The sequence below is a fragment of the Falco peregrinus genome, chromosome 3 (genome assembly GCF_023634155.1).
Source record: "Falco peregrinus isolate bFalPer1 chromosome 3, bFalPer1.pri, whole genome shotgun sequence".
NCBI classification, from domain to species: domain Eukaryota; kingdom Metazoa; phylum Chordata; class Aves; order Falconiformes; family Falconidae; genus Falco; species Falco peregrinus.
The window spans coordinates 109096135-109123763 of NC_073723.1; the positions used below are offsets into that span (position 1 = coordinate 109096135).

At 48.0% G+C, this 27629-nt stretch overlaps 4 protein-coding genes across 9 annotated transcripts in view; 1 reads left to right on the forward strand and 3 right to left on the reverse strand.

Annotated features, from left to right (window-relative positions):
- Window positions 1-761: 761 nt before the first annotated feature.
- CPTP (ceramide-1-phosphate transfer protein) lies at window positions 762-3915 on the reverse strand. Its single transcript, XM_055800901.1, has 3 exons — window positions 3784-3915; window positions 2883-3106; window positions 762-2805 (listed from the first exon to the last, which is right to left on the reverse strand). The coding sequence occupies exons 1-3, from the start codon at window positions 3913-3915 to the stop codon at window positions 2292-2294; spliced, it is 870 nt and encodes a 289-aa protein (XP_055656876.1). The 3' UTR covers window positions 762-2291.
- Window positions 2989-15465, forward strand: INTS11 (integrator complex subunit 11). Of its 4 annotated transcripts, none has more exons than XM_055800896.1 (18): window positions 2989-3112; window positions 3882-3970; window positions 4907-5004; window positions 5994-6067; window positions 6267-6495; window positions 6627-6725; window positions 6820-6854; window positions 7550-7688; window positions 8278-8342; window positions 8990-9179; window positions 9873-9956; window positions 10503-10592; window positions 11186-11348; window positions 12163-12270; window positions 12890-12951; window positions 13684-13826; window positions 14346-14475; window positions 15301-15465. In XM_055800896.1, exons 2-18 carry the CDS (start codon window positions 3943-3945, stop codon window positions 15364-15366), a joined length of 1803 nt encoding a protein of 600 aa, XP_055656871.1. In that variant the 5' UTR covers window positions 2989-3112; window positions 3882-3942; the 3' UTR covers window positions 15367-15465. The 4 variants fall into 4 exon arrangements, with proteins under 4 accessions (XP_055656871.1, XP_055656872.1, XP_055656873.1 ...); XM_055800897.1 differs by having other exon boundaries at window positions 3052-3106; window positions 3881-3970; XM_055800898.1 differs by having other exon boundaries at window positions 3084-3101; window positions 3881-3970.
- Window positions 15466-15609: 144 nt separating this feature from the next.
- Window positions 15610-24426, reverse strand: LOC101922080 (lysophosphatidic acid receptor 6-like). 2 transcript variants are annotated; one of them, XM_005238018.4, is made up of 6 exons: window positions 23441-24426; window positions 23060-23271; window positions 22766-22953; window positions 22471-22619; window positions 17825-19092; window positions 15610-17059 (listed from the first exon to the last, which is right to left on the reverse strand). In XM_005238018.4, exon 5 carries the CDS (start codon window positions 18897-18899, stop codon window positions 17841-17843), a length of 1059 nt encoding a protein of 352 aa, XP_005238075.2. In that variant the 5' UTR covers window positions 18900-19092; window positions 22471-22619; window positions 22766-22953; window positions 23060-23271; window positions 23441-24426; the 3' UTR covers window positions 15610-17059; window positions 17825-17840. The 2 variants fall into 2 exon arrangements, with proteins under 2 accessions (XP_005238075.2, XP_027643426.2); XM_027787625.2 differs by having other exon boundaries at window positions 15610-19092.
- Window positions 24427-24568: 142 nt separating this feature from the next.
- PUSL1 (pseudouridine synthase like 1) overlaps window positions 24569-27629 on the reverse strand; it is a 28623-nt gene continuing 25562 nt past the window's right edge. For both annotated transcript variants that reach the window (XM_055800900.1, XM_005237966.4), the window contains 2 exons: window positions 25761-25923; window positions 24569-24716 (listed from right to left, as the gene is read on the reverse strand). In XM_055800900.1, coding sequence (XP_055656875.1) covers window positions 24685-24716; window positions 25761-25923 — 195 coding nt within the window. In that variant the 3' untranslated portion in view covers window positions 24569-24684. The remainder of the gene's footprint in view (window positions 24717-25760; window positions 25924-27629) is intronic.

The following is a 27629-nucleotide window of genomic DNA, read 5'->3' on the forward strand; positions in this document are numbered from 1 at the left end:
GAATTGTAGAAAACAGGATAGGCTCAAAATTGGAAAGTTAAACGACTGCATTTTATTGGTTTATTATATATTTATACTGTATCATAAAAACTGCTTATATTGCCACAGTGCTACACCGATTTTGCTACAAGGGTAGGGTATTTTTCCGTGCATGAAGAGAAGCAGGTACGCTGGAGGAAGCCAAGTATGTGAGTAATTCAGGCAAGCAACAGTTGTATCCATCGCTACATTACACAGACATGTTAATACTGACATCCTTTTGAGGACACCTTCCCCTTAATGGAATATTCAAGTGTTAGCTTTAACTAAGAACTTTTTCAAAAGAAGTTACAAAATACAAATTCAGCTGCCTGGAGGGAGAGTTAAAAAAAAAAAAAAAAGAAAAAAAAAAGCTGTTTGCATGGTGTAGAAGTCTCACACAGACAATTACTTACTCCTGTCCGTGCTTGCTGTGCCACAGGAGATAGCTGATGCGACGGACTTTTGTGCAAAATATTCAACACCCTCTAGTGAATCTGTGTGCCGTTGCAGCTTTCAAATACACTCGCTGCTGGGGAAGGTTTTACTTTTCTGAGTTTGGCACCATTAGTGAAAGCTGCCAGGCTCTGAGCTTGCCGAAAGCCAAGTGTAGACCTTCGTTTTACTCCGTGGTAACTCACTGGGGCTGTTAAAAAGGTCCCCGTCGTTTGGAGGCAGAGCAGGACACCAGGAAACCAAAATCACCGTTAGGCAACATCTGGTTTTAATGAGAACAGGCGGACTGATGGAAAGCTGTATTTTATTTGAGGCATACTTTGCACAAAAGGAATGGTTATAAACTTACAGCAAAGATATTTTTTTTTCCCCTACTGATAAATTCTTTAATGGCAAGAATCAAGTTAATCTTCAACATCAATGTTTATCTCATCGGAGGAATAGGTGAGAATTACTTTTTCTCCCTTGTCCCACTCATTTTCCCATGCGGTCATACTACCATTTCCTCAAGTGATAAACCAATACCAGAAACCTCAACATTTTTTGACTTGACACAGAACATTATCTGACATAATTTAAGGCATTTAATACGCTACACAGACGAAACACTAGCTGTATCTGCATCAGACAGCAAGGGAGGCCCAGCATTTTGTAGTTTCTAACGTGGAGCTGCTCCCTTCCAGCCCCACAGAACCAGATAGCTTATAAGATACTCTTCAGAAGCATGTTATTCACATACTTTAATGTCCAGTTAAGTCTCATCTCCATGAGGTAATAGTGATTTCCTGAATTACATAATGTTATATTAGACTAAAATGCCTCCGATCTGAGATACAGTAAAACATGTTACAGCCTGTGGGCTTCTCCCTCACAGAACTAACAACGTGGTACTTTTCCAGCTTTCAAAAAGCTAAGTAAACTTCATTTTACATACTTCGGGGTGTATATATACAGACACCCCAGCTATATACAGTGATTTGCAATAGAAGCCATAAGCCTCACAAGGTAGTGACTTTAACAGTGCAAGTTTGGATTTCTCCCCTGACAGTAAGAGAAGTCATTTTTGAAGACGTTTGACACATTCATTAAAAAAATAATCATAACAACACAATTTTAGAAGCAGGGCTGGAAAGCAAGGTACAGTCTTAAGTGTCCTGCACCACCCTTTCCTTCTTTAGTTCTAGGGGACAGAGAAATAGCAGCAGTAATCGAATGAGTCTGTGACCACAAGGACGCAAAGACCAAGATGTGCATTGCTCAGGATTATAGTCAAGTTACAGTGTAACAGAGGGTAAACAGGTAAACACCCCCACCCCCACCCCCCCATCTATCCAAGGGCACAAGCTTGTAAAAAAAAGTGGCAATGTGAGCTTGCATGATAACGTAAGTGTGTTGGGACGCCAGGTCTGGAAGTTGTGCTGTCACGTGAGGTCCTAACTATCGATGTAAACGCACAGGAGCTGCCTCAGTTGTAGAGTCTGAGTTAAAAAGGAAAGCAAAACACCTCCTCCCAGGCTAGCTGGGGTGCTGAAGGTGAATTCAGGAAGAAATCCCTTAAGCACGCTTTGTTAGTGCAGAGCCCAGGCTCTATGTGCATACAGATGGAGATACGTGTATATATATATATATAAAAAAATCGGCACGTTTATATGAAGTGAGGCATCCTGAATAGCTTTGCCAGCTTCAGCTGTCTACAAGGGAAGGACGAGTGGCCAGGGACAGAGAACCAGGCACTTGTGCATCCCTGCCGTGGCACCGCGCTCGCCCGGCCGGGGCTGGGTGGGTGCTGGGGTGGGTGCTGGGGTGGGTGCCCCCCCTCAGGGGAGGTCAAGCAGCTCGTGCTGGGCAAAGAGCTGCTGGGTGATGTCGTAGACATCGCCGATGTAGGGCAAGGCCTCGCCCAGCATGGCCACAGCCTCCTCGGCCGTGCCCACGTTCATGATCTGCAGGAAGGCGTCGCGGGGCGGCAGCGTGCGGAAGGCCACCGTGGCGGCCTTGCGGACCACCCAGGGGTGGTAGGCGGCCAGGGAGGCGTTGTAGGAGTCGGTGCAGATGGTGGAGGTGCGGGAGTCCTGCCGGGCCGTCCTCAGCCCCTCCAGGAAGAGCTGCAGCCAGCGCAGGGCCCTGTGGAGGCGCAGGACGGTGCGGCAGCCCGAGTCGGGGCGCCCCGGGGCGTCCAGCAGCCCCTGGGCCAGCTCGTAGCGCACCATGGCCTGCAGCGACACGTACTGCTCCCGCTGCTCGCCGCGGCAGTAGTCCTCCATCAGCTGGACCTTGGCCACCGCGTCCTTGGAGATGAAGGAGAAGATGGCGCCCAGCGTGTGGAGGAACCTGCCGGCGGGGGAGACGGGCGGGCGTTAGCGGGCGGCGGCCCCCCCCTCCCCCTCCCCGCCCCGGCCGGCACTCACCGGATGAGCCCCCGCCAGCCGCTGAGGTAGGGCCCCAGCAGCACCTCCCGCCGCTCCGTCACGCACGCCTGGAAGGCGGCCAGCACCTCCCGCAGGCTGAACGCGCCCGCCATCGCCGCGCGGCACGGGGCGGCGCGGGGCCGGTTGCGCCTGCGCGGCGGCGGCGCTGAGGAGAGGAGCGGGGTCGGCACGGCCCGGCACGGCCCGGCCCGGCACGGCACGGCACGGCGGTGAGAGGGGGCGGCCGGGGCCGGGGGGCTGCGCTCTGGGGTGTGGGGCCGGGGCTGGCGGGAGCTCCACGGCCGGCCTGGCCGCCCCTCACGCAGCTTGGCCAGGCCAGGCCAGGCCAGGGCCGGCCTATGCACCTCGCCCGGGGCTGGCCTGGCCGCCCCTCACGCAGGTTGTCCCCGGCAAGGGCCGGGGCTGGCTTGTCCGTCCTGCACTCAGGCTCCCCCTGACTAGGGCCAGGGCTGGCCTGGCTGCGCCTCGCACAGGCTCTCCCTGACCGGGGCAGGGCTTGGCCTGTCTGTCCCTCACGCAGGTTGTCCCTGGCAAGGGCTGGGGCTGGCTCATCCACACCCTGCACAAGCTCTCCCTGACCAGGGCCGGGGCTGGGGCCAGCCTGTCCTTGCCTCGCACCGGCTCCTCGATGAGGGCGAAGGCCAGCAGGCGCTGCCAGGTCACGCTCAGAAATGCGGTGTTGTGTATGGTATGAATAAAGAAACCCCGCGTTGCTGCTGCCCCGCAGGAGCCTGCTCCTTTCCCTGCCTGCACGCGGGGCCCCTGTTCCTGGCTCACAGCGCTGATGCCCATCACCAAAGCCCATCAGGCCCGAATTGCCAGGAGCTGTTAATCATCCATGTGTTGATCTGACTTGTGTTTTCTGACTGTCTTCCCTCCAGGAAGAAGTTGGACCTCTGCTTAAGTCTTCTGCCTGGTACTGAAAAAGAATTGAAATGGCAGCTGTAAAACAGGCTAAATCTTCTCTTCTTTTTGCAGTCCCCGTTAGACTGTTTCGAAAATAATTTGTCATGCAGTTTGAGATTTAGAGTTTGTTAAAATGCCTGAAATCAAAGTCACTCCCTTGGGTAAGTCCAATCTAAAATCATCCTGGAATAGAAACACAGAATAACTGTGGAGTTCAGGATTCAAAGTAATATGCGCTGGACTGCTGGGGACATGTGTGCCTTTCCATGCCACCAAAAGCTGGCCATGGGGTCGCATCACGCAGCATCCTGATTTGATTCTTGTTCGTATGTTACTGTCCTCCTTTTCAATCAACTGAGACTCAAACAGCCTGGTAACTCTTTATTTTGATTACAGGCTTCATTAGCGCATACTGGTAAAGGCGTCATAGTATTTTACAGTATTGATAGAGCATTAGTTAACAGTGTTAAAGATCTACAGGAAGTAAATTTTTCTCTCTTTCCTTTTTTTATTGATTGCACAGAAATTGTTGAGATACCTTTATGTACTGTGAGGGCAGAGGATGTGCTGAACAGAGCTGCTTTATCCTGGGGAATAGTTTTCTGGCTTGGTATGGACCTGGCTCTAGTCAAGAGAGTCTTCTTAACAGAGGTCTGTGCTTTCACTGAGAGGCAGAGTACTTGAGGCGGTGCAGCCCTGGGAACTTTGAGTTCCATGCTAGTCCTTTCCAGATAAGAGATTATTTTACTCTTACTCAAAGCTGTAGCTGGGATCACACAGCAGCGGGCAGAGAACACACGTGCCCTGCATCTGAGCTGCTTATGGGTTTGGGCGCAGTGCTGTATTCACTGCAGTTTTGCAGCTGCTGCTGGAAGACCCTCTCGTAAGCTCAGGTAAGTCAGTTCAGATTTGCTTACCCTCTGCTTGCTTGCAGGATCTGCTTGCAACAGATGTACTCGCTTGGGCGAAAGAACGTAGTCTTTTCTTGCATCAGAAAAGGCCTAGGAACTCTGTATGGACTGTTAAATGCTTCTCTTGGGAAGTGATTGTAAATATTCCCAGAAATGTCTTATTTGTCTTTCTTTTGTTTGGGTCAGGAGCTGGCCAGGATGTGGGGCGCAGCTGTATCCTTGTGTCTATTGCCGGGAAAAATGTCATGCTTGACTGTGGGATGCACATGGGCTACAACGATGATGTGAGTATGGTGGAGAAGCCTGAACATGGTGTAGAGATGCTTTCCAGGTGCGTCTGCCTGGCCTTTCCCAGCAGGGCTCCTGGTGCATTGTTCTGCTGCGTTCCCTTTTATTTTGAACATGGCCTGGCTCATCTTAGGTGATGTGGGGGTAACGTTAGCTAGATGTGCATTATCGGGCTCGTGTATCAGCCACTGCTGGAGCTGGATTGTGCCAGAGAATGAACTGTTGCCCCCCCAACATGTTGCCTTCCTGTATAAGAGGTATTCCTGGTCTGTGCCACCATCTGACCATCCTTTCCCAGGGTTGTGGACTCAAAAAATACTCAGCAAGCTGTGAATGCTGCATTTGGGGAGGTTTTGGTCTTCCTGTATTTCTTCTATCTTCTAATGACAGGATTAATGCTTTAAAGCATAGCTAGGCTACTCTTGACACAACGCTTGGTTTTGGGCAGTTAATTACTTGCGGGATCTGCGTGATGTATCTCTGATGCTTTAGAGAGAGCGCCAGGAAATACTCCAGATGTTTGGTCACTTGATACTCACAGGAAAGGAGTGATGGCAGAAATCCTCTGTGAGATAGACAGAGCTAAAGCATGACACAGCAAACGCGCCATTAGAGAAACGGTTTTGAGTGTTTCTGCTTTAATGCCTGCGGGGAAGCTAAAACACATTGGTCACCTGTTTTACTTTGAAGATCAACTTGGCTGTAATTTATTTATTCGTGAGGTCAGTTTCCCTGTCTGCCCTCTGGCAGCCCTTCCCTTCTTTGACACTTTTTGCCCAAAACCACTGATGGTGCTGCCTGCAGCTCTTACCGTGTTGCTGACACTGGTGCGGTCTGCTGCCTTACTGCAGTTTTGCCTCGAGATGGATTATAGCACCTTCCCAGCGTTCCAGGTCATCCACGCCGTTGTTTTGTTGGATTAGTAATGTGGTATTAACCAGCTTTGTTGTGTGACAGATAGCCTGTTTTTTTCCTGTCTTTGCAGAGACGCTTTCCTGACTTTTCTTACATTACTCAGAATGGAAGGCTGACTGACTTTCTAGACTGCGTGATCATCAGGTGAGGAAGCTTCCTTCCTTGTCAGAGCTCAAATAGGAAACGGGAAAGCTTTGTATAGTGTCCCTAGCAACACAAACTTTCATCATTTGGCTAGTTCCTCTATGTCTTGCAGAGCTTTAAAAATCTGAAGCAAGATCTGAGAACCAGGCAAGCTGAATTCCTGTGCCACATTTCCTTTATCCTTTGTGTCTTTTTGCAGCCACTTTCATTTGGACCATTGTGGAGCTTTACCATATTTCAGTGAAATGGTCGGTTACGATGGGCCCATTTACATGACGCATCCTACCAAGGCCATCTGCCCCATCCTCCTGGAGGACTATCGGAAAATAACTGTAGATAAGAAAGGGGAAACAAACTTCTTCACTTCTCAAATGATTAAAGACTGTATGAAAAAAGTAGTTGCTGTGCATCTTCACCAGACAGTTCAGGTAAACGATCATTTCTGCATACTCTTGGGTCACACCAACTGGATTGTTGTAGAAGGCAGAGCAATTTTACGTTTGTGTTTTTTTTTTTTTTTTAATGTTTGCTCTAATGCTGCATTTGCCTGTTTGTGTAGGTGGATGAGGAGCTGGAGATCAAGGCATACTATGCAGGCCATGTGCTAGGAGCAGCCATGTTCCAGATTAAGGTTGGCTGCGAGTCAGTTGTGTACACTGTAAGTAAGGACGACGGCGTAGATACCTGCACCGCCTTTTAATGGCCCATCCGGTTACCTTCAGCATGTTAACGGATCTCTCTTCTTCCATTAGGGTGATTATAACATGACACCAGACAGACATTTAGGGTGAGTAGGAAGCTGAGTTTCTGTGAGTTGTATATGTTTCTGCCAGGAAGATTTTAGCACAGCTTCTGTTTATACTAGGGGCTTATCAGCATTGATTCTTTGTTAGGAGACTGGAATGTTTAGGGATGTTTTTGCTGGAAAGATAAATGCAAGTTTGAATTGTGAGAATGAACAGAGCTGCATTGATTCTTCCAGACAGACCTTAGTGTAATCTTCTTCTGAATACTCACGCTAATCTATTTTTAAGGCTGCATTACAATGGGACTTAGATGTTTGAAATGTTTTGTTGTCACGGTATCTTCTAAATGTGTTTACTTTCTAAGAGAGTGCCAATCACAAACTTTAATGTTAATTTTATTTTTACTAGCATATATGAGAGATTTAGAATACTTCTATTTAGAGTAATGTTTTAATGCATTTAGAAGAAGTAATAGACTGGAGAAGGACTGCTTTTCAAAATTTGTAGTCTCTTCTGAACTGGATTAATTTAAAGAAAGCATAGCCTGCAGAGAGAGGGTCCTGGTGCTGCCACAGAACTCCTGGGTGGCTTTGGGAAGCTGATGCACATCTGCATCATGTTGCAGCTCCTGCAAATGGAGATGGTGATGTTCTCCACCTTTGAGACCTGCAGATCAGAAGTACCAGCTACCTTCTCTTAAATTGATTGGTGTTTTATAAAATTATTTTTGTTTTAGTGCTGCCTGGATCGATAAGTGTCGCCCAGATTTATTAATAAGTGAATCTACCTATGCCACAACTATCAGAGATTCCAAACGCTGCAGAGAAAGAGACTTCTTGAAGAAAGTTCATGAGACTGTAGAAAGAGGAGGGAAGGTATGGCGTTTTGATAATCTAAGTGATGTTGGTTTTCCTCTGTGAAGCTCTTGTTGGCTCTGTAGTGTTGTGCAACTATTTAACTCGGGCACCTATGTATGATTACTATGTGAAACTGAAAAAGAATTTTTATATTCCTCCGTCTGTACCTTAAAAGAGAGAATATGAAGCATTTAAACTATGCCAGGAAGGAAACCAGACTATGAGTTAATGAGAGAGTAAGGGAAGTGCTATGCTTACAGTCTGCAAATATTGAGGGTATCATCTTGGTGTCCATTTCTATAAATGATGCCAGAATTTTTGCTCTCAGCAACTTGTTTTCGTATAACCCAGGAGAGGACAGAACTGAATGTATTCATGAGCACCGTGCCCTGCCAGAGATCTTCCTCAGTGTGTGTGACAGAGGTCTTAGCCGAGCAGGCAGGTGCTCATCAAATCTCAGTGCCTTTTGCTCCAAAGCTGCAGAACACCACGTTGCTGTGGAAAGAAAGGTCGGCAAAAAGTGTATCAGAGAGTGAGAGGGAACTGAGGGCTTGTTCAGAGATGGCGGTTTGGGTCTCTCAGCCTGTAAATCATCTCTCTGTTGCAGGTTCTTATCCCAGTTTTTGCCCTTGGACGTGCCCAGGAACTTTGCATTTTATTGGAAACTTTCTGGTGAGTGCAGTCTCCCCTGTGTGTGACTCCTTCACCTCCTTTTTGTCCTCCTCGTGCTGTGGTCCCGGCAGGTTTCTGTGATTCTTTCGTGCCTGTTTAGTACAGCTATTCTCATTAATTTTCCTCTCTGCATCAGCCCGTGCTGGCAGTTGCAGAATTACTTCTTTCCACGTACTTCCCCGTGTTCCTGGCTCTAAGCAGGAAACTAACGTTTTCTTCTCCCCAGTCACTCTCCACTCCTCCCCCAGACACTTGGGATCAACTGTCCTTTAAAAAACGCGATTGCGTCTTTGTCACATTGTAAAATTGTTTTCATGGGAGTGGGAGGAGGGATGAACAAGTATTAAACTTACGCATAAACATTGTCTGGAAATGTTTTTGATAATACTAAATGATACTGCTTTTAATTATTTCCCATAGCAGAGTGATTAGTGTTTGTAACAGAAGGAAGTTGTGTGTAGTGGGTGAGGGGGTGAAGCTAATGCATAGTGACGTAGCATCATCATAGTACTGATTTGTAGCTTGTTGAGAGTCGGGTATGCACTAAAAAATATCTTTGGTGCCTACATGGATTTACGGACTTCCAGCATGGATAGCCAGGATCCTAACTTGGCCTTCACACCTATCTGGAATGCTTCTTTCTACAGGGAAAGAATGAACTTGAAGGCTCCAATTTATTTTTCCACGGGACTGACGGAGAAGGCCAATCATTACTACAAGCTCTTCATCACCTGGACGAATCAGAAAATCCGGAAAACATTTGTGCAGAGGAACATGTTTGAATTCAAACACATCAAAGCGTTCGATCGGGCCTTTGCAGACAACCCAGGGCCTATGGTAGGTGGGCATTAACACCTGATGGGGCAGGGCTGCAGGTTCAGGGAGCTGCTTTTGTACCATTTTGTTTCTGGCTAAGGCAAACAGGCAGTTGCAAAAGCTAGGCATCCTGTACCCCATTAATATCAGCTTTAATATCCCATCTAAAACCCTTCTGTGGCCAGGCCATCTGAGTGCTTTTATCTCTGTAACTATTAAAGATATTTCCATCTTCATTTCAGTAAAGGTAAAATGCCCAGAGAAAATAAAAATGATTGCATGTTCATATAATCTGTACCTCTGGGTTTGATCCAAATGATAATTTTTACAGTATATTGTTTTACTTAAGTCAGGAGACAAATCCTTCCCAACACAATCTGTTATTGCTGGTTTTATTTCTGGTTTATTAGGCAGCAGTTGCAAGAGGAATCTGCCGAGCATGATAGCGCCATTAAAAAACCATTCAAAGCTTTTATCGGGCACTATGGATGCTCACAAAAATTTCCTACAACAGTAGTTCAACTTCCATGAAAATTAGACAAGGTTGGAAAAAATAAAATAGGAAAAGTCCCCATTAGAGCTTTGCTGTAGTAAGTGTGCTGTAACGTGTATTAGTGGATACTCCACAGTTTTAGGGTGTTTGTTTATATATTACAAGTAATGGAAAAAACCTGTGTTTTGTGTGGTGATTCTTGGCACACCTTCGAATTCCAGGTTGTGTTTGCAACGCCTGGTATGCTTCATGCGGGACAGTCCCTTCAAATCTTCAGGAAATGGGCAGGGAATGAAAAGAATATGGTAAGAAATTCTTGTTTTCTTGAGTGATGTTTTGTGTTAACGTGGTAGCGGCACTGATGCTGTTGTAGGAGCAGAGGCTGTGGGGAAGGCTTTCCCGAGTACCTGGGGGTAAGGGACATGAGGCCTCTACCAAACCAGCCTGGGGCAGAGTCTTTCAAACTGCGTTTTCTTTGCTGTGTGTGACGGGGCACACAGAGGAGGAGGTCATTGTCTCAGACAGGAGGCTGTGAGAGACTTTATTTTCAGAAATGCTTTCACTACTATGAAGCTGCTTCAGAGACATTTGTAACTAGCATTAATCCTTAGTGTGGTGTATAGATTTCAGCGGTTTGCTTTCTAATTTCATTTTGATGTGTGTGCTGGGGTTGGGTGTTCGCAAGCTGCAGAACAAAGCAAGCAGCTTTCCAGTGTGGGGTGGTCTGTGTAATGGGGGGAACACAAATTAACATCAGCATTATGCATTTGTGGCCGTTTTTCTGTTCACGGCAGCTACGCTGCGCACAGTCCGCGTGCCGAGTTGGTAGATGTTTCTGGTTTCCTTCTCAGGTCATCATGCCTGGCTACTGTGTGCAGGGAACTGTAGGCCATAAGATTCTGAGTGGGCAGCGCAAGCTGGAAATGGAAGGAAGACAAATAGTAAGTTTTATTTTCAAGGAAGAGGATTTGGGGGAAGTTCCTCAGAACTTCAGGTGGTAGTTACACCACCGTGTACCTGTAATGGGAACGTGCTACATACAGCATTGAAAATGCCCAATTAACGGTTGGACTAGGGTTTCTTCCCATTTGCCATACTTTACATTAGCAACAGTTTGTCTTTTTTTCTGCTGTAAGACTTTGTCAGGGGCATATTTAGGATGTTTAATAACTAGGCCCCGTTAGCCAGCTAGGTAAAACTGATATATTTTTAGGCAGACGGGGACACTAAGAAACCTGATACCAGCTGTCCTTAAATATTGATTTGTTTTGGCAGATGTGTGACATGTACCGTGCTCTGAAATGGGGCAGTTTGATCCTTAAGTTATTGAAAGCTGCTCTGCACAGCATCGCCTGCGGTCTGCGCTGGGAAGCAGCTCCCTCTCCAACCTCATTTTCCAATTCAGCTGTTCTGCTTCCTGCCTTAAACTAAATACGGAGGAGTCTGGGGGGGTCTGTTTGCGTGTGGTGTACAAGCTGTAGTGAGCCACAGCGATTCCTGACCCACAAAGCCCGTGCTTTCTGCTCCTCTGCAGCTGGAAGTAAAGATGCAGGTGGAGTACATGTCCTTCAGTGCCCACGCAGATGCCAAGGGAATAATGCAGCTGATTCGCCAGGCTGAGCCACGAAACGTTCTCCTGGTCCATGGTGAAGCGAAGAAAATGGAGTTTCTGAAGCAGAAAATAGAACAGGAATTTCGTACGTATGGTGTTGGTACTGCAGAGGGAATGGCGGTGGAAGGCAGGCCTTACAGCTCACGTGCTCAATCCACCGGACCTCAGCACAGTCAGGCATAATTAACACACGGGACCGGGCACCCTTCAGAAATGTAGTATCCATGACATATCTTACTTAACATGTTAAGCTCATTTAATTTTAATGCCCGTTTGGACTTGAAGTAGGTGGTTTTTTTGTTATGTTTGTATTGTTACAGTTCAGCACTTACTGAATTTCTATTTCTTTAGACTCCTAAAAGAAGGTGAGGTGGGCAGGGTACAGCTGAAATTGTAAGTTAGCAACTCCAGTTAAATGGAATGAACTCTGGGGAAAAAAAAATATTATTCCTTGGAAACAGCCAGCTCTTAAATGCCGAGTGGAGAAAGCATAGAGTTCACATGGGATGGTCACTGTCACAATGTCACTGCAGTGATTTGTTAGCAGCATCAGTGGGGGCCGTTTTGTTGCAGTCTGTTAGTGTGTCACGCCCCGCAGGGGGTCAGGACAGCTAGGCTGCTGGGTGTTGCCCCCCAGGGGGGTTCTGAGGGTTCGGGTAAGGTTGTGAGCCTCTAGTCTGAGCAGCAGTTCTACTTTACAGCCTCTTTTCAGATCCCTGGTATTAATTTTCAGCAGATCGCTGTTAAACTTCGCTCCCTGTCCCGCACAGCTGCGAGAGGCCTCTGCCAAAACGACAGCGCTCGCAGGCTGCGCGCGGGCTGCTTGTGGGTGCGCTGGCAGCCTGGGCTTGGCCATGCTGCTGCCGCAGCCCCTCTGACGTGGGTCATTCACATTGCAGATGTCAACTGTTACATGCCTGCAAACGGGGAGACCGCCACAATATTCACCAATCCCAGCATTCCAGTGGACATATCCCTGGGACTCCTGAAGAGAGAAACAGCAATAGGTGATGCGCTTTGAGCCAAGGATTTCATCTTTTGGGCCCTGCCGCTGTGTCGCATGCTGCTTGCGTTAGGTGGGAGCAGTGCTGCAGGGCTGCCTGCAGCAGTGGTGGCTGACAGCAGCGTTTCCTGTCCAAGAACTGCTTTTATGAGCACGTAGGGGGTGAGAAGGCTTCCTGTGAGATGAAGTGGCTACTGTGCTGGGATTGTATATTCAATAACTTTTAAAAACAAGTACACACGCTACCTTGTTTTGCCCATTCCCTATGAAAACAAAGTCCGTGGATGCTTTTACTCGCTAAGTCTGTGAAAACTATAATTACTTTTATAAACCCAATTTAAAAAAAGCTATCTAAAACCTTCCAAATCGGGAAGCGCCATGGGAAGGGAGGCAGTTGCTCTGTATTACTAAACATGGCTTCTTATGTGCCTGGAGCTCTGACAATGGTGCAAGCACCAGGCGCTCCAACGGACAGGAGAACAAAGATGTAAAACCTGTGTCTCTGAACCTGAGCAGGGACTCAGAAATCCAATCTGTTCGGTCCTGTAGCAGTCATCTGGTGTGAAAAGTGCGTGCATCGTCATTAACGCTGTCGTCTTTCTCTTCCATTGGCCTCGGTTTAGGTCTGTTACCGGATGCCAAGAAGCCCAAGCTAATGCATGGCACATTAATGATGAAGGATAATGTAAGTAAAAGAAGAGCAATCTGTAAAACAGACTCTTTAGCTTGTCAGTTGTCTTGACTGATAGTCCTCACTAGTCCCACAACTCCAGAGTTAGGATCTTGCTATTCATGAGCGCAGGGCGGGTGGTGGTAGAATTTTTACTGGTCAGTCTGGTGCATGCTCACAGGTAGTCTCATGAAATGGGTAAATCTGAAGAGCTGCTTCTGTCCTAAGGCTTGTTTCCCCCCCTGGCCCCCTGCAGCCACTCTGAGGAAACTGGGGGTTCCATCTCCGAATCCAAGGTGCTCCCGGTTCACTGTGCCTGTAAAAACCAAAAGTTGGTTGTTGGTACGCCTCGGTTTGTGGGACAGGGATGGAAAGGTGCCGAGGGAGGAATTCTTACCCTGTAACCTCATGTTTATATTTAAGCAAATCATTCCCCCTGATAAAGAGGTTAAACCAGCTTCCATTCAGAGAGCAACTTCCATTTGGGGAAATAAGGTGTTGGTGTGAGTCTTTAGGTGGATGTTTTGCCGCTGTCTTGGCTCTGCCTTTGTTGTCTGTCATACGCTCGTGCCCAGCTGTTACTGCTTGCAAGTAGCCACAGAAATGTGCCGAGACATTTCAGAGATTGAAAGGAAAGGATCTTGCCTGCTGGAGTTTTGCAGTGAGGGAGAAAGACCTGTGAGCAGGAGTAAAACTTCAGAAAGTGCAAAGAAATGGTTTATAAGGGGTTTGTATTTTCCTTTGCAGAGCTTCCGCCTGGTTTCTCCTGAGCAGGCCCTGAAGGAGCTGGGCCTTACAGAACATCAGCTGCGTTTCACCTGCCGCGTTCACATCCAGGATCCACGGAAAGAACATGAGACCGTGCTTCGTGTGTACAACCACCTCAAAGGGTGAGTCCATAGCCACTTTTATCCCTCCCAGGGATGGACTTGAGCTTATCACACTTAATGTAGGTCGTGCTAGTGCCCCCTCCTCCAGGGAACACAGAGAAAATTCTCTTTTTTAGATTTTAGTCTGTGTAGCTGATGTAACCAGCGCAGCAGTTACACTGCAGTGGCAGAGGCTGGTAGTCAGCCTACAAGCCCGCAGTCTTTGCCAAGCTTAGAGCGGTCCACCTGACCTCTTCCTTCACAAGCCAGCAGCAGGTAAACCTGAAACGCTGGCGGATTCAGAGTAGCCCTTTGCTCAGATGAACAGCGTTCACGTTGGAGCTACAGAAACAAATTTTGTAAGAACCAAACCAAGCAAGCTATGACTCGGGCCCCTTCTCCCTTCCCTGCTGGCTCAGACATGCTGAAGGTAGTAACGACGTGCTGGTGTCTGGGATCCAGAACTAGAGGGGGTGACCCACCCTTCAGCTGGTTTGCACTTCCCACTGAAAATAGCTCACGTGTCTTCTCTCTTACCAGGGTCCTGAAGGATTATTCCGTGCAGCACCTCCCCGACGGCTCCATAACAGTGGAGTCCATTCTTATCCAAGCCACAGCACACTCAGAGGATCAAGGAACCAAAGTCCTGCTCGTATCCTGGACTTACCAGGTAGGAATACCTGCAGACACGCTTCTCCGGCAGCTCTGACCTTAACTCCGTGCGGCCCGAACTGTCCTGCACCCTGGGCCGCTCTGCCACCGCACTGAGGTAGCTCGAGTCAAGATGGTGAGGCCAGTCCCTGCCATTTTCTTCACCATTTTAGGTTTAGTACAAATCATTTTACAGGAACTCTACTGAGTCGGTTTTCTCTGGGACCGCTGACCTCAAGGCGACTGATCTGAAGTAACTGCACTTACATAGTTACAGTCATTTCAAGGACACTGTAGTATCCAGCTCCTGAACGCTCAGCTGTATCACTGCTGCCATACAGAGCGTGGCAGTGTTTTATATTCTATTTCTTAGCTTTCTGCTTGTTGGTTGAAGTTTTACACCTAGCTAACACAAAGCTGTGGCAAGATTAGACATAGTCATTGTGTTTTCTTCCTTTCAAAGGTACACATTCTATGGCTGTATTTTTAAATGCTTTATTTGCAGTAAGGGAATGCCTTCTTGAGGGCAAAGCAAAACAAGTAAAAATCAATGGTTCTTTATGCTTTGCTTTCAAGAAAAATGGTCCTTTTCCTCAAATGTGACACCTCAGGTCCAGGCGCTGACTTTGACAAATGAGAGTTTGACACTGGTGTTTTGAAAGAGCACCCAGAAATGGGTTTGTGCTAACCGGACTGGCTTCCGCTTCCGAGCAGCGGTAACAGTAGATTGTGCTGGGCCCAAGAATTGTTTCAGCCTGTTTCTAGGTACCAGAGTTGAATTTGCTGGCCCAGGTGGGAAAGTCAAGTAGAAGGCGATGGCTTTCATCCTGTTTGTTCTCCCTAGGATGAAGAACTGGGCAGCTATCTCACATCCCTCCTGAAAAAGGGACTGCCCCAGAGCACGGCATGAGCAACAGGCACAGCGGTGTTTCAGAGAGACTTAGATTTTATTTTGTTTACATGGTGAATGTTTCTGGTTTTCTTTTAATAAAGGAATTAAAGTGTTCAATTAGTGCAGTGCCAGTGCATACTGTTCAACAGTACCGCGATCATCCCCCAGCAGAGACCCATCCAGGGAAGCATCGCGGCTGTAAAGAGTCTGAGGAACAAGCTTCGAGTTGCCAGCACTGAGGTGAGTGATAACAGCGTCCTTCCCCTCCCCCAGCTCGCTTCCCTTGAAACCTCAGCAGTGCTACCGAAACAAGGAACTTTCAAAGCTTCACAATTAAAATGCAGAGTATAATGGATGACAGTATAAAGCCCTAAACACGCTATTTACTCAGCAGTGTCACTTCTCTAATTATCCATACTTCCCTCCGTGACAGCTGACAAGCCTGCGGGAAAACTGCACTCCTGGCTGGAGTCTCTAATAAAAAAATTCCCTCTTTTGTCTAGGACATAAAAATTGTGCTTAGTTGGAAAGACCAGCCCCTCCAGGGCTGGGAGGTTTTTCCATAGCCTATAAATGGGACAACACCAGCAGTCTCTCATGGAAGGTAAAAGATTAATTTGTCCCAGTACTCCCTCGGAGGCCGTCCTCATCTCCATTTTACAAGTGCAAGGATTTGCACTTGCCTTACCCGGCCCAGTCAGGCAAAGGAAGGCAGGAATCATTATTTTCAGTGTCTTAGAAAAGTCTGAGGAGGTTTTCTCACCAATCGTTAAAAATTCCTCCAAGCTAAAACAAAATGCAGGAAGGGAGAGGTCAGCAGCAGACCCATCGTTACTAACGGGTGTCCAACCCCCACGTAGCGATAACTGACGTGAGTCGGGCCCAGCCTAACAGGCAATGCTGCACCCACAAAAGCTGCTTAGCGCTGCTTGTTGTCATTTCAGCTCTGCTCTCGGTCTGCTTGCTGCATCCAGCTCACATTGCTAAAGTGGTTTATTAATTGGCTCTGACTGATCGATACAGACTCCCACACTCGGCCCCTGCTTGCCAGCATAACGCGTGGGCTTTCCCCACAAACCAAGACCCCCAGTGTACCCCAGCACCACTGCTGCTTGTTTTCCAAACCTCTCCCCTCCCGTCCTTAACCAGCGTTGACTGTGCCATCAGAAAACCGGCTGAATACGGGCAGAAGCTGCAGCATCCGTGGCTGTGCAAAGAGGTATAACTGCACTGTACAGAGACACGCGATCGTTGTTCTGCCCCAACCATCCTGCTCCCTCCCTCATTTAGGGTCCGCAGTGGTTCTTGTTCCGAGCCCAGGAACAGCGCCAGGTAGCCGGGCCAAGCGTGGCTTTCAGCCTGCGTTGTGGCAGTGGAAACAGCAATGCGGGTGCAGCTCCTGCCGCGGGTGGGCAGCCCTTGCTCCCGGCTAAACAAGCCCCGGGACCCCCTCTGCTCCGAGCCTTGCGCACCTCCGGGGCAGTAGCACATACACACATTGTAAGTCTGGGGGTGGCGTGGGAAGGAACAGCAGAGTGAGTCTGTTTTGCTGTTGCCAAAGAAATCGCATCCTCTTGTTTAACCCGTTGGCTATGAAGCAGGTTTGTCAGCCAGGCCAGTGGTTTTCTGGTGACTCTTGATAACCCACAAATGATAAATTCTCTCCAAAGTCTCCATGTCACAGCCTGGAAAACGCGGCAGGTCTCGGCGGCTGTGTTAATACAAGAGGAGGGGGGAGACAGGCCAGATACAAACACAGTGTCACAAACGGTGAACGGGGAGCCGTGACGGACGGGCAGGACTGCAGGGCCTGAGGAGGTGTGCCAGCTCCTGGTCACTGCCCCTCCGCGGCTGTGGGGCGAGAGGAGCTTGTTTACCACTGGTTGCACACAGGGTTAAACTGACTGAGAAATAGCTGGCCCTGTTATTGTCTAAACTTTCATTAACAGCTGTCCAGCTTGAATCCACAGGCATGCAGGCTAGAAACCCTGGGCTGAAGTCCTCCTTGGGAAGCCGATCAATCGATTCAGGAGCAGGGAGGAGAAGCCCTTATTTGGCCGTGGAATGTAGGCAGGAAGGCTCTGAGCCCGGCTGGCTACAGCCTGCCCCTGGGGAGAACGGGATCCCTCCAAAATAGGGCAAGCCAAGCAGGACTGCCCTGAGCCACTCAGCTTTTAGAGTGTCAATTAGGAGGCTGGTTTCTTTCAATAAACCCTTTCCCGGGCTGTACGGCTTTCCAGAAGAGCCCTGTGTCCTACCAGCCCCGAAGGTCAACAAAAGGAGACCAAAAAACATCAAGGCACAGTGTTCCACCATGTGCTGTCAGGGAACGCAGCTCCCCCAAGCACTGTCCCAGCTGACTAACAAAACCGCTGTCAGGCCCTTCCCTCCAGTGCTGCCTTGATGGAAGAGCCACTGTACCAAAAAAAGGGTAGGTTTTACAGCTTTGTTTTCAAAGAAACTGAAAGATAAATACCGTACTCCGAAGTACATCAGTTGATTTCATCTCTGGGGTTTTTATTTCCATGTGTCTGCTGGAGTTTATAAACGCAGGACTCCCCGAGTCTCTGGTCGCAGATCGTGTACACCTTTTTGGACCTGAATCTGAGCTTGAGGTTGCAGCGCCACTTCTTGCTGGAAGAGGTGTAGTAGTACAAGAGGGGGTTAAGGCAACAGTTGAAACTCACCAGGGCTAAGGTGACCCTTCGCATCTTGTAGATCAAGGTGGTGAATGACTCATTCTGGATGACCTGGATTCTCATTAAGAAGTGGAACAAGTGAGTGAGGTGATAGGGGAGAAAGCACAAAGTACAAATGACCAAGATGATGTAGATAGTGCTCACGGCCTTCCTCTTGCGAGCGGCGTGTTTGATCTGGGAGATCCTCTTAGCGATGAGAGGGTAGCTGATCAGAATGATGGAAAATGGGATCACAAAACCAAAAACTAAGGCCAGGATGTTGTAAGGCGCCATGCGGTAAGTCCAGCTATGCGTAGCAAAGTTCTCAAAACATGCCGTCGTGTTCCTCACCCCTCTGTTGTGGAGGGGACCTCCAAGGATAAGTGGAACCGTGACACTCAGAGCGACCACCCAAAGGATCGTGACCACCGTCACGTAATGGATGACTTTGATCTGGATGTACGTGAAGGGGTGCAGCACCGCAATGTAACGATCAACGCAGATGCAGGTGAAGAAGGCAATGCTCAGGTAGATGTTGATGTAGTACAGAGTCCCAGTTATCCTGCAGGCCATGTCACCAAAGATCCAGTTGTTCCAGTTCAGGTGGTAATGAATTTTAAAAGGCAGCACACAAACAAACAAGGTGTCTGCCAGAGCCAGATTGATCATGTATATATAGGAATGAGAAATGTGCTTTACCTTGCAGGACAGGAGATACAGAGCCAAGACATTTTCTATCAGTCCCAGCACAAAGACGATGCTGTAGATGACAGTAAACAAGCAATACTGGAAGTCTGCTTCCACACTGAATTCTGAACTGGCATTGGCAGCTGTCTCATTGGAGACTTCTCCAGTCCAGGAAACATCTGCCATGATTTCTGCTGGAGCGTAGGATGTCCGACATGGGATAAGAGTCTTAAGCCATCCTCACCTCAGGAGGTTCTTGAGTGTTATTTCACCTCGAGCAGGTAAGAGCTAAAGCCACACAGCTGAGCGACGTCAAGTCTGGTGAAGTCTTGTCATCCAGATGCCTGCGCTCGGTATATTTAGATGGAAAGCAGCGTGGCTGTATGGGAGAATAAATCATTTAAAACACAAGCATTTGAAGTTTACGCAGTAGCCAGAGTCCTCACTGGCATTAAAATCATCACAAAGTGACAATACTGAAATAACAGAGGTAGCAATTCCCCCTGCCCCAAAAGGAGACGTGGAAAGCTATAGCTCTGGCTAGGGATGGGCCAGAAACTGAAGCGGTACAACAGAACTGTAGCAGCGATACACCTTTGGACGTCCTGCCATTAATTTTTCATTCCTAAGCCCTACCAAAATTCCTGCATCACTGCCGAGGGGTTATTATGATGTTATTATTCTGTCCTTAGAAATCCGCAGGGCTGGATTGTGCAGACTTCCCAGGAAAAAGGAAAGCAGGAGTGCCAAAAAGACAAGCAGGAGTGCTTTTCCAGTGGCTCCCAGGTGACAGTTAGCCCTGCAGTCTGCGTGACTGAGCTGTTTCAACCTTGCTGCCGCAGTTTTTTTGCGGAGCACGTGTGGAACCTTCCTTTTAAAATGAAGAAATAGTATTTAAAGCACAGAACTGAAACAGGTAGTTGGCATCCGTACCAAGCTGTTACGCAAACCATAAAGTGGCAGCAGGAGGAGAGTTCAGGGCGGATCGCCAGGAGTAAAGCTAACCACTGTCACGTAACGGTAAGTGGAAGGGCTCAGCACTGCAGGCAAGATGTGCCAGGTCTCTGGGAACAAACACTGCTCTGCAGGAGCGTGTTGAGCACAGGATACAGGCCGAGGTCGTCGTAAGACCCGGTTAACATGCCTGCAGACAACGTGAGAGACACAGCGGGATTTCCACCCTTCCCACCCACACTTTTACGCCTTAGCTGACCTTCAGGTACACACGGGACGGCTCGGTGTGAGCTGCTGGGTGAACTTACAGCACCCTACGCCGCCTCTGCAGGCACACTGCAGAGGGAAACTACCACTCACCCCAGTTACAAAGGGGGCCTGAAGGACTAGTTTTAGTGTTTGAAACGTGGGAAAGAGGCACTGTCCAAGCACAACGCCTCTCAGCTAGGTCACTCGTGTCACGTAAGCAATAAACCGCACTCCAGCAGTGCAGTTTTTCTCCATCAAATAGAAACAAAATCCAACTAAGCTAAATGTAGACACCTAAACATAGACACCTAAACAGAATCCCTTAAAGGCAGTGGAGAAATTAAACCCAAGTACAATATGTGCAGTGTTCTTCAAGTTAAGCCATTGAAAGCACAACAAAATTCAGTGGGTACTTTCCAAAGGAAACTCTGAAATCACACTTCCTCCCAACAGTTGTTTATCTAATGAAGTCGAAAGCACCCAAGATGATAACTGGAAGACTAAAAATGGGGAAAAAAATGGTTTCACTTTAAGTAGGCAAGCACACGTATCTGCTTACACGGGTCTTTCACTGACCAGCAAAGGGTTTGTACACACAGAAGAAAATTAATACAAACCCAGGCGTGGCTAAGGCATAACTTCAAGCAGCACAGGACTTGAAACAGCCTTTATCTCAGAGCTTTACCAGAGCAAGAGCCACTGAACATCTCTCTTCTAGGTTCAAAGTATAGAGTGGCAGCTGCGGGAAGATAAGGCAGAGGCCTGTAAAATCATTGAAGGGGCAGGACAGGCAAAGCAGACTGATGAGCTTCCGCTTCTCGCAAGACAAGCACAGTAAGGACAGCTGTAGACACTATCGGGTAACGGCTCCAAAACAAAAGGAGTTTTTCCACAGGGTTCTGTAGAAGCTAGACATGAGAGCTGCTGACTGCCTAAAACTGCCTCCGCGCACACCCCTGGCAGTACGGCTGTGAGGCCTTACGAAGCTGCTTGCACCGTGATACCACAGGAATATTGTTCCCTTTCAGCACCTGTAGTCTCAATCCCCTACATCCCTCCCGAAACAGGAGCCCGCATCTGCTAGGTGAACAGCTGGACTCTGTGATCTTAAAAGTCTTTTCCAACCTAAACAATTCTATGGTTCTATGATTATGTCTTATATTCTCAGAGTGGGCAGTGGGCAATGCCACCAGCTCCGTTGCTGGGAAGTAACACATGAAACTGGCCACAGAGACCCTTGTGCCCGCTGGCACCCACCACGCCTAAATGCAGCCCATCTAAGCTTAACTATGGAAGTAACAAACAGTGGAAGAGAGGTGGAGGGGTAAATAAACCGCTGTCACGGAGTATTTTACAAGTCTTTTACAAGTCAGTCTTCTACCAGTTGCAAACAGTTGCATACGCACTGCAGGACCCCACCATGTACATTAAATCTGCCCGAAAATATTTTCATTCCCTGTGAGAGGTAATAGCAGTGACAGAGTCTACGACTAAACATACATTTTCCAACCATACAGCCACTTCCATACCCTATAACAACATATCATTTATTTATCTACCGTGAGTCTGATCAAATTCAAAATTCAGCTTTGCTTCCCAGAGTTGTTTGTTGGTTTTTTGTTTGCTTTTGGCTTGGTTGGCTGGAGTTGGCTGGTTGGTTGGTGTTTTTTTGTAGTTTTCTGGGGTTTTTTTTTGTTTGGTTGGTTTTTTGTTTTTTTGAGGGGGGGAAGGCTGTTATTTCTTCTAGACAAACAAAAAACACTACTGAACTTCTGTTTCTGTACAAAGCGATTTGATTTACAAAAACACATAAAAGCATACATTGAAGTTTCCACTGGATATTGAGTTCATTAAATTATTAGAACTGTTTTCATATAAAGCCAAGCTTAAGTCTTTGAACTCTGGTCAAGTGTGAGGTTTTACTGGGTTTTAGTTTGAAAGCATCACTGTCAAACAATCAGAAAGACAGATCTCCCCGTGTACTGGCTGTCCAAATTGAATCAGCTTAAAAGAAACTAGTAATGCAGCAACATAAAAAGGAGCAGAATGCTAAAATACCCCTTGATAACTAACAAGTATTAATGATGGACATAAAAAAAATTATTCAGAGTAGGAGTGTGCACAGAAGTTCTCTACTGATGGTACATTTTCTGATGCTAAGAGAGCACGTTCTTTAATTAAATGTCTTTAGGTTAATTTTAACAGTTGCTCTGGGATTTAAAAAGAACAAAAGCAAAACCCCACAACAGTTCTTTACGCTAACTGCAGAGTTCGCCAGTCAGTCTGCTTCCAGACTACTGCCCGGCCAGCTGAACCTGGGGCGCTCAGTTACTGGATTCGATGACCAGCCCATAAGCACAATACGTTTTTACTGTAACCAGAAGTTGGGAAACATTTGCAGAAACATCAATAGCAGCGATTCTTGCACTGCAGCTACGATACCCCAGTCTGCAGCAGCAGTTAACGTGTTTTAACACCCAAACAGCATTAGTATTTGGGTCAGTTTTCTGCCCTGTAAATATCCGTAATAAATTTAGTTAGAAAGTTAACTTACCAGAGCTCAGAGCATTGTCCCTCTTGCAAAAGCTGCAGGTGAGTGCACTGGCCTCTCCAAAGAGTTCTCGCAATTCAGAGGTCACCACTAAGCTCTTCACCAGAGCAAACTGCCCTGCAAGACACACTGCAGAGCTCTCCCACATTGCCCTACAGAGAGAAACCACAGGAAGCGAAGATGAAAAGCTGTCACTCAGATCCAAGACACAGCACTTGCCCCGCTAGCGACGTGGCCCCCCCCAGACCTGGGGGGAGAGCACAGCACACAGCCAACACACCACCAGTGCACGCTTTACCTCCCTCCACTGCAAGAGGAGGCACAACGCTCCCACCCAAAGCCGCCTGCAGCGCCAGGCCTGCCTTTGTGGAACCAGGTACCAGGGCATCAGTCCGAGGTGCTCTGAAGTGGGCCCGTAGCTGCGCTCACTTCCCCCTCAAAGGGAGGAAAAGCGAGATCCACTGCCATTCCCTTCCAGACAAACTGCTGTAAAAACACACGGGCACGTCAAGGTTTGGAGCAGGGAAGTCCTGGTGCTTGTGTTGAAAAATCAGGGCAGCGTGTTACAGCATCCCTGCCCCCGGGTACTTACCCGGCAAGGCTGTACTAGAGAAGCACCAACAGGCACCACGCCATCGGCACAGCGGCTTCAACTCTCCTTCTCCACGGCAGAGCACCAGGGCTCCTCCCAGGTTCTGTCTTCTTTGGGAATTGGTCCCTCCGAGCAGTCTGCATGCTCCACGGGAAGGGAGAGAGTAACCAGAAGTACCTTGCCTTTCCTTCCCATGCTGGCAAAACTGCTACCTGGAACAGAGCGGGGAGGAGATGCATCAGTTCTCGTGAGCGGACACCTAGAAATGGGCCATCCTCGTATTCTGTATCAGGACCACTCACTACTTCAACCCCCCGCTGCCAAAGACAAGGGAGGCCTTAAAAGAGGTCAAAAAGAACTGCTGCCCCCTCCTCTGCCTACCTTGCTGCTCTCCACCGTGCAAACAGAGACCAGAAATTCCACAGTCCTCAAGTGGGCTGTCTGCTCTGGCTTTCTCGGTGATTCTTCTCCTCTCATAGACAGAGGGGAGTTTAATTATGGTGGTGCCAGGCCTCTCAGCTGCACGTTGCTTTCACTGCAGGATTTAAATCGGGTATTGCTTCTTCTGTGAAATTCAGAAGTATTTTTTTTTTCCCTGTCCTTTTTCCTGTAACCTGGCACTCAGTCATTTTATAACCAAAACGGAGATTCTGGTGTCATTCATAAGAAAAAAACCCCACAAGTTACCCAATGTGTATTTTATTGCTTGGGCAAGCAGGCAAAACCTGAGGTTAGAGCGGGGTTAAAAAAAAAAAAAAAAAAAAAAAAGTTCTCTCTGCTCCCTGCTCTGCACTAGGATTCACACGCCCTTAGATCACTGCTAGGCTTCAGCACGCTCTGCAGTACCACTGCACCAACAACTGCCAACAGCAGAAGGTGGCAACGAGCAAACCAAAGCCCAGCAAGAGCGTGGCAGCCACCCTCCGGCTACAGAGCCTCCGCTGCCGACCGCGCTTCACGGCCCGCTAGGCTCTCACTCAGGCAGCTGTGCCTCTGCTACCAGCCCAGGCTGCGACTGTTAAGACAGGGTTTAAGTGACCTCAAAAGAACTTGGCTCTGTAACACGCCACATCTTAAGTGTAACACATGTGACTTTGTACCAGGGAACAGAATAATGTAAAAACTACTACAGTTCAGCAAGGGCAACTGCTGATGAGGAGAGGAAGTGGCGAGTACTTTCAAAGGCTGTTTCTGTTAAGTCGCTGCATCAAACAGCAACTGCTGTCCCAACCATGCCGTACAAAGGCAGGGCTACAGAGGAGAGGGCTGGAAACGCTTCATTCTCCTCCGTTTTAAACCTGTATTCCTCCCACACACACCACAGAAGGGAAGAAACCCAAATCCACACAAACAAAACCACCAAGCCCTACTCCTCCCTCCTCCTGTTTGAGAGACAGGCACCAGAATTTCAAAAAAATAAAAGTTATCTGAAAGCAGCATGGAGTTGTTCTTCCTTCTCCCATTGACAGTCTCAGCGAGCAAGAAGAAATCATAGGAAGATGCCTACAGTCACGGTCAATGATTTTTATTGAGACAAGATCGTGTATTGTGTAAAGAGCACTTGGCAAACCTCCATCACACATCCACAACAGTCCTTTTGGATGTGGCTGTATCTCACAGAGCTGCTATTCTCCTGGGGCAACTGTAGCGTTCAAATCTGAGAGGGGGGAAAAAAGAAAACATTGATTTAGGGAAAAAGATGGCACTGAAACCACCTGAAAGCACTTAAAAATCTGTAGTCTTCATTTCCTGCCTGGGCTCCCTCCGCACTGGCACAGACAGCTCCGCAGCCAGCACCGTGAGGAAAAGCACCATCGGAGAGGACCGCAACCAGCAAGAGCAGCTGCCTTCCCAAGGGCAGGCCGAGCGCCCAGGACCACGTTCAAGCTCCTCGCACAGCTCTTCGTTGCTTCCCTTTCCCTTGTGTCTTCCTTAAGCCCCAGTGTCTGCAGTGCTGCTGCGGGAGACAGCGTACTCTAAGCCCACCTGCATGAGACAACACAGCCTGGAGAAGGTCTGCAGTGTGGTGGAAAGGTGGAAAGTCCTTTCTATCTATGTTTTGTGGGCACTGGATTAATCAGAGGCAGGTTAATCCTTGCAGTTTAAATACCTGCTACCCCTAGCATGGATGTCAAACTTCCACTACGTCACCATTTGCTACTTCTGCAAATTTGCCCCCTACCCATTTATTTTTTTTTTTAATCTAAAAAATTTAAATAGTTTAGTTCAGATGCTGTTAAAGAGAGCCACCACATAAGCAAAAGGATGATCTGCTTTCTGCCCTCCAGTCTGTACTCAAATACCAAGGGGGAAAGTCAGTGAACAGCAATGGATCTGTAGGTGCCCAGATACCACAGAAGATTTGGTCTTTATACGCAGTCAGGGACAGAAGAAGAATCTATGAGAATTTAAAGTATCATTCACATGAGATCTCAAAGTCATTGTCAACTTCTTTTTTACTACCCTGCAACTAAGAGGGGGAAATCTACCTGGGGAAAAAAAAAATACACATTTTTTCCACAGCAACTGCTGTAAACACCTGTACAGTCTGGGGCACTCGCTGTGACGTGGGTGTCAATGAAGGAAGCTGTGAGCCACAGGTCAGGCGGCACATAAAGGGGAGACTGTGGGTGTCACTGCTCCCTTCAGTATTAGATCCGACTCCTACAAAAAGTGAATGCAAAAGGAATGGTATTCTTACCTGCTTCGTTATATTCCACTGATTTTAGAAAGAGTCCAGATGGTGGAGCCATGGCATTTGATGGAAAAGCCCGTGAATCTTTTATCTCCAGTAACTCCTTTATATGACGAGGTGTTAACTTTCCCTGGCCAACTGCAACTAGAGCCCCAACCATTCTTCGGACCTGGACAAAGAGAGAACATAGCTTAGGAGCTGCCTTTTATAAAATTTAAAGAGATTAGGAAGTTCTGGCTAGTCCTGGACTTGCGCTATCAGCAGCACTGGGCTGTTAAAACAGCCCACTGCTACTACTGACGGCAAGTCAAACTGGAAACCCTAATCAGAGAGTTTAGTGTCTGTCACTCAGGAAAGAAAATTGCCATTTCTTCATATGAGCCTGCTCCTGAATATAGGTACATCATTATTAAACCCAGAATTCCCAGAAAGCCGGATTTCTGGTGCTCTTCCGCTGTTCCCAGTGCTGTGCACTTTGCTCCTAGTCCAACATGCTGGGTGTTAAGAAGCAAGCATTGCTCCACACAAAGAATGTTTTGACTCATGTTTTAGGTGCCACTGAAGTATCCCAGGTCCAGACTCACCCATCTGGGTTCAAGCCAGTCCTGGCTGCCCCCTGTATGCCCTTGGTATCACACACCTCCAGGGAGCATTTCCTGTGCTCGCTTTATTTCTTCAGAAAGTTCATACTCCCTTAGTCCCCAAGCACACCCCAGCAGTCACAGTCACCCCACAGTCTGCGGAGGAAAGGTGTTCTTTCCCCTTCTAGCAGGGACTGCATGGGCTGCCCAGGTTCTGGACTGACAGGGGTGACATGACAGCACGCAGCAGCTAAGCTTGTCTGCAACGTGTAGTGGCACAGCATCTTCTAGTGACCAAAGCTGATGGTAGGGAAGGGAGAAGAACTAGCAAAATTATCTTGCGTCCTTTAAGTCTTCCCTCCCTGCAGCTAAAGACATTGGTAAGAATGAGGACCTGTAACAGAATGATCTCCAGCTACACTGCATCGCCTTGAAGCAAGGCTTGGTCTTATCACATGTGGCAAGAAAGCTGAGCAGAGGATGGTTTCTGCTTCAGAAACAGCAGCACCCACACATCTGTCTGTGGCAGGAAGCTCATATGCTTTCTGGGAGAGCTGAGCTCACAGGTTCTTAATACATAAGCAATACTGTTTTCAGGTGGGGGACTATGTGGCAGCTTGCTTCTCTCTCAGAAAGCTTAAAAAGAGAGAGAAAAAAACCACTCAAGTAGGACAGCCCACCAGGCAACATCATCCCAGCGCAGCAAGCTGGTATTTCAAACACCTCTGCATGTCACGACTTCCCTTCCCTCCCTCCACACTCAACAGTTCCAGACCTAGCGGGTTAGTGCATATTTCACACCGCAGAGCTCGCCTCCTGCGTGAGCACCCCTCACACTCCAGCATCCTCTTGGCTAAAGAACATCCTTTGCTTCCACATCCCTGGAAGACATGCTGTCCCAGGAGGGCCAAGATGTATCTGCCAATGCCACCTGCACACCAAATGCTAGCTCCCTATGGCTAGCTATCTATTACACCTCTGTGTGGTGGCTTCATTCCTCTCCACCCCTTTCATGAGCTGAAGGCGTCCTTCTGAAAACAGAGGACTGAGCACTAATCTTCCTGCTGCTTCTTCATGTCAAGGCAACCTCATGAAGTGGCTGCTGAGGAATAACTGACAAGGAAGAGCCCCTCGAGCCCCTCAACTTGTGCCCAAAGTACTCTCAGCAAGGCATCCTAGAGAGGATCCCTGGGGAAACAAAGGATGAAGATAGAGAAGGGCTTCCAGCCTTTTGTTCAGCAAGAGATGAAACTCAAGGAAAGCCAGGCTCTGTCCCAGTGCCACTGGGGTGAAC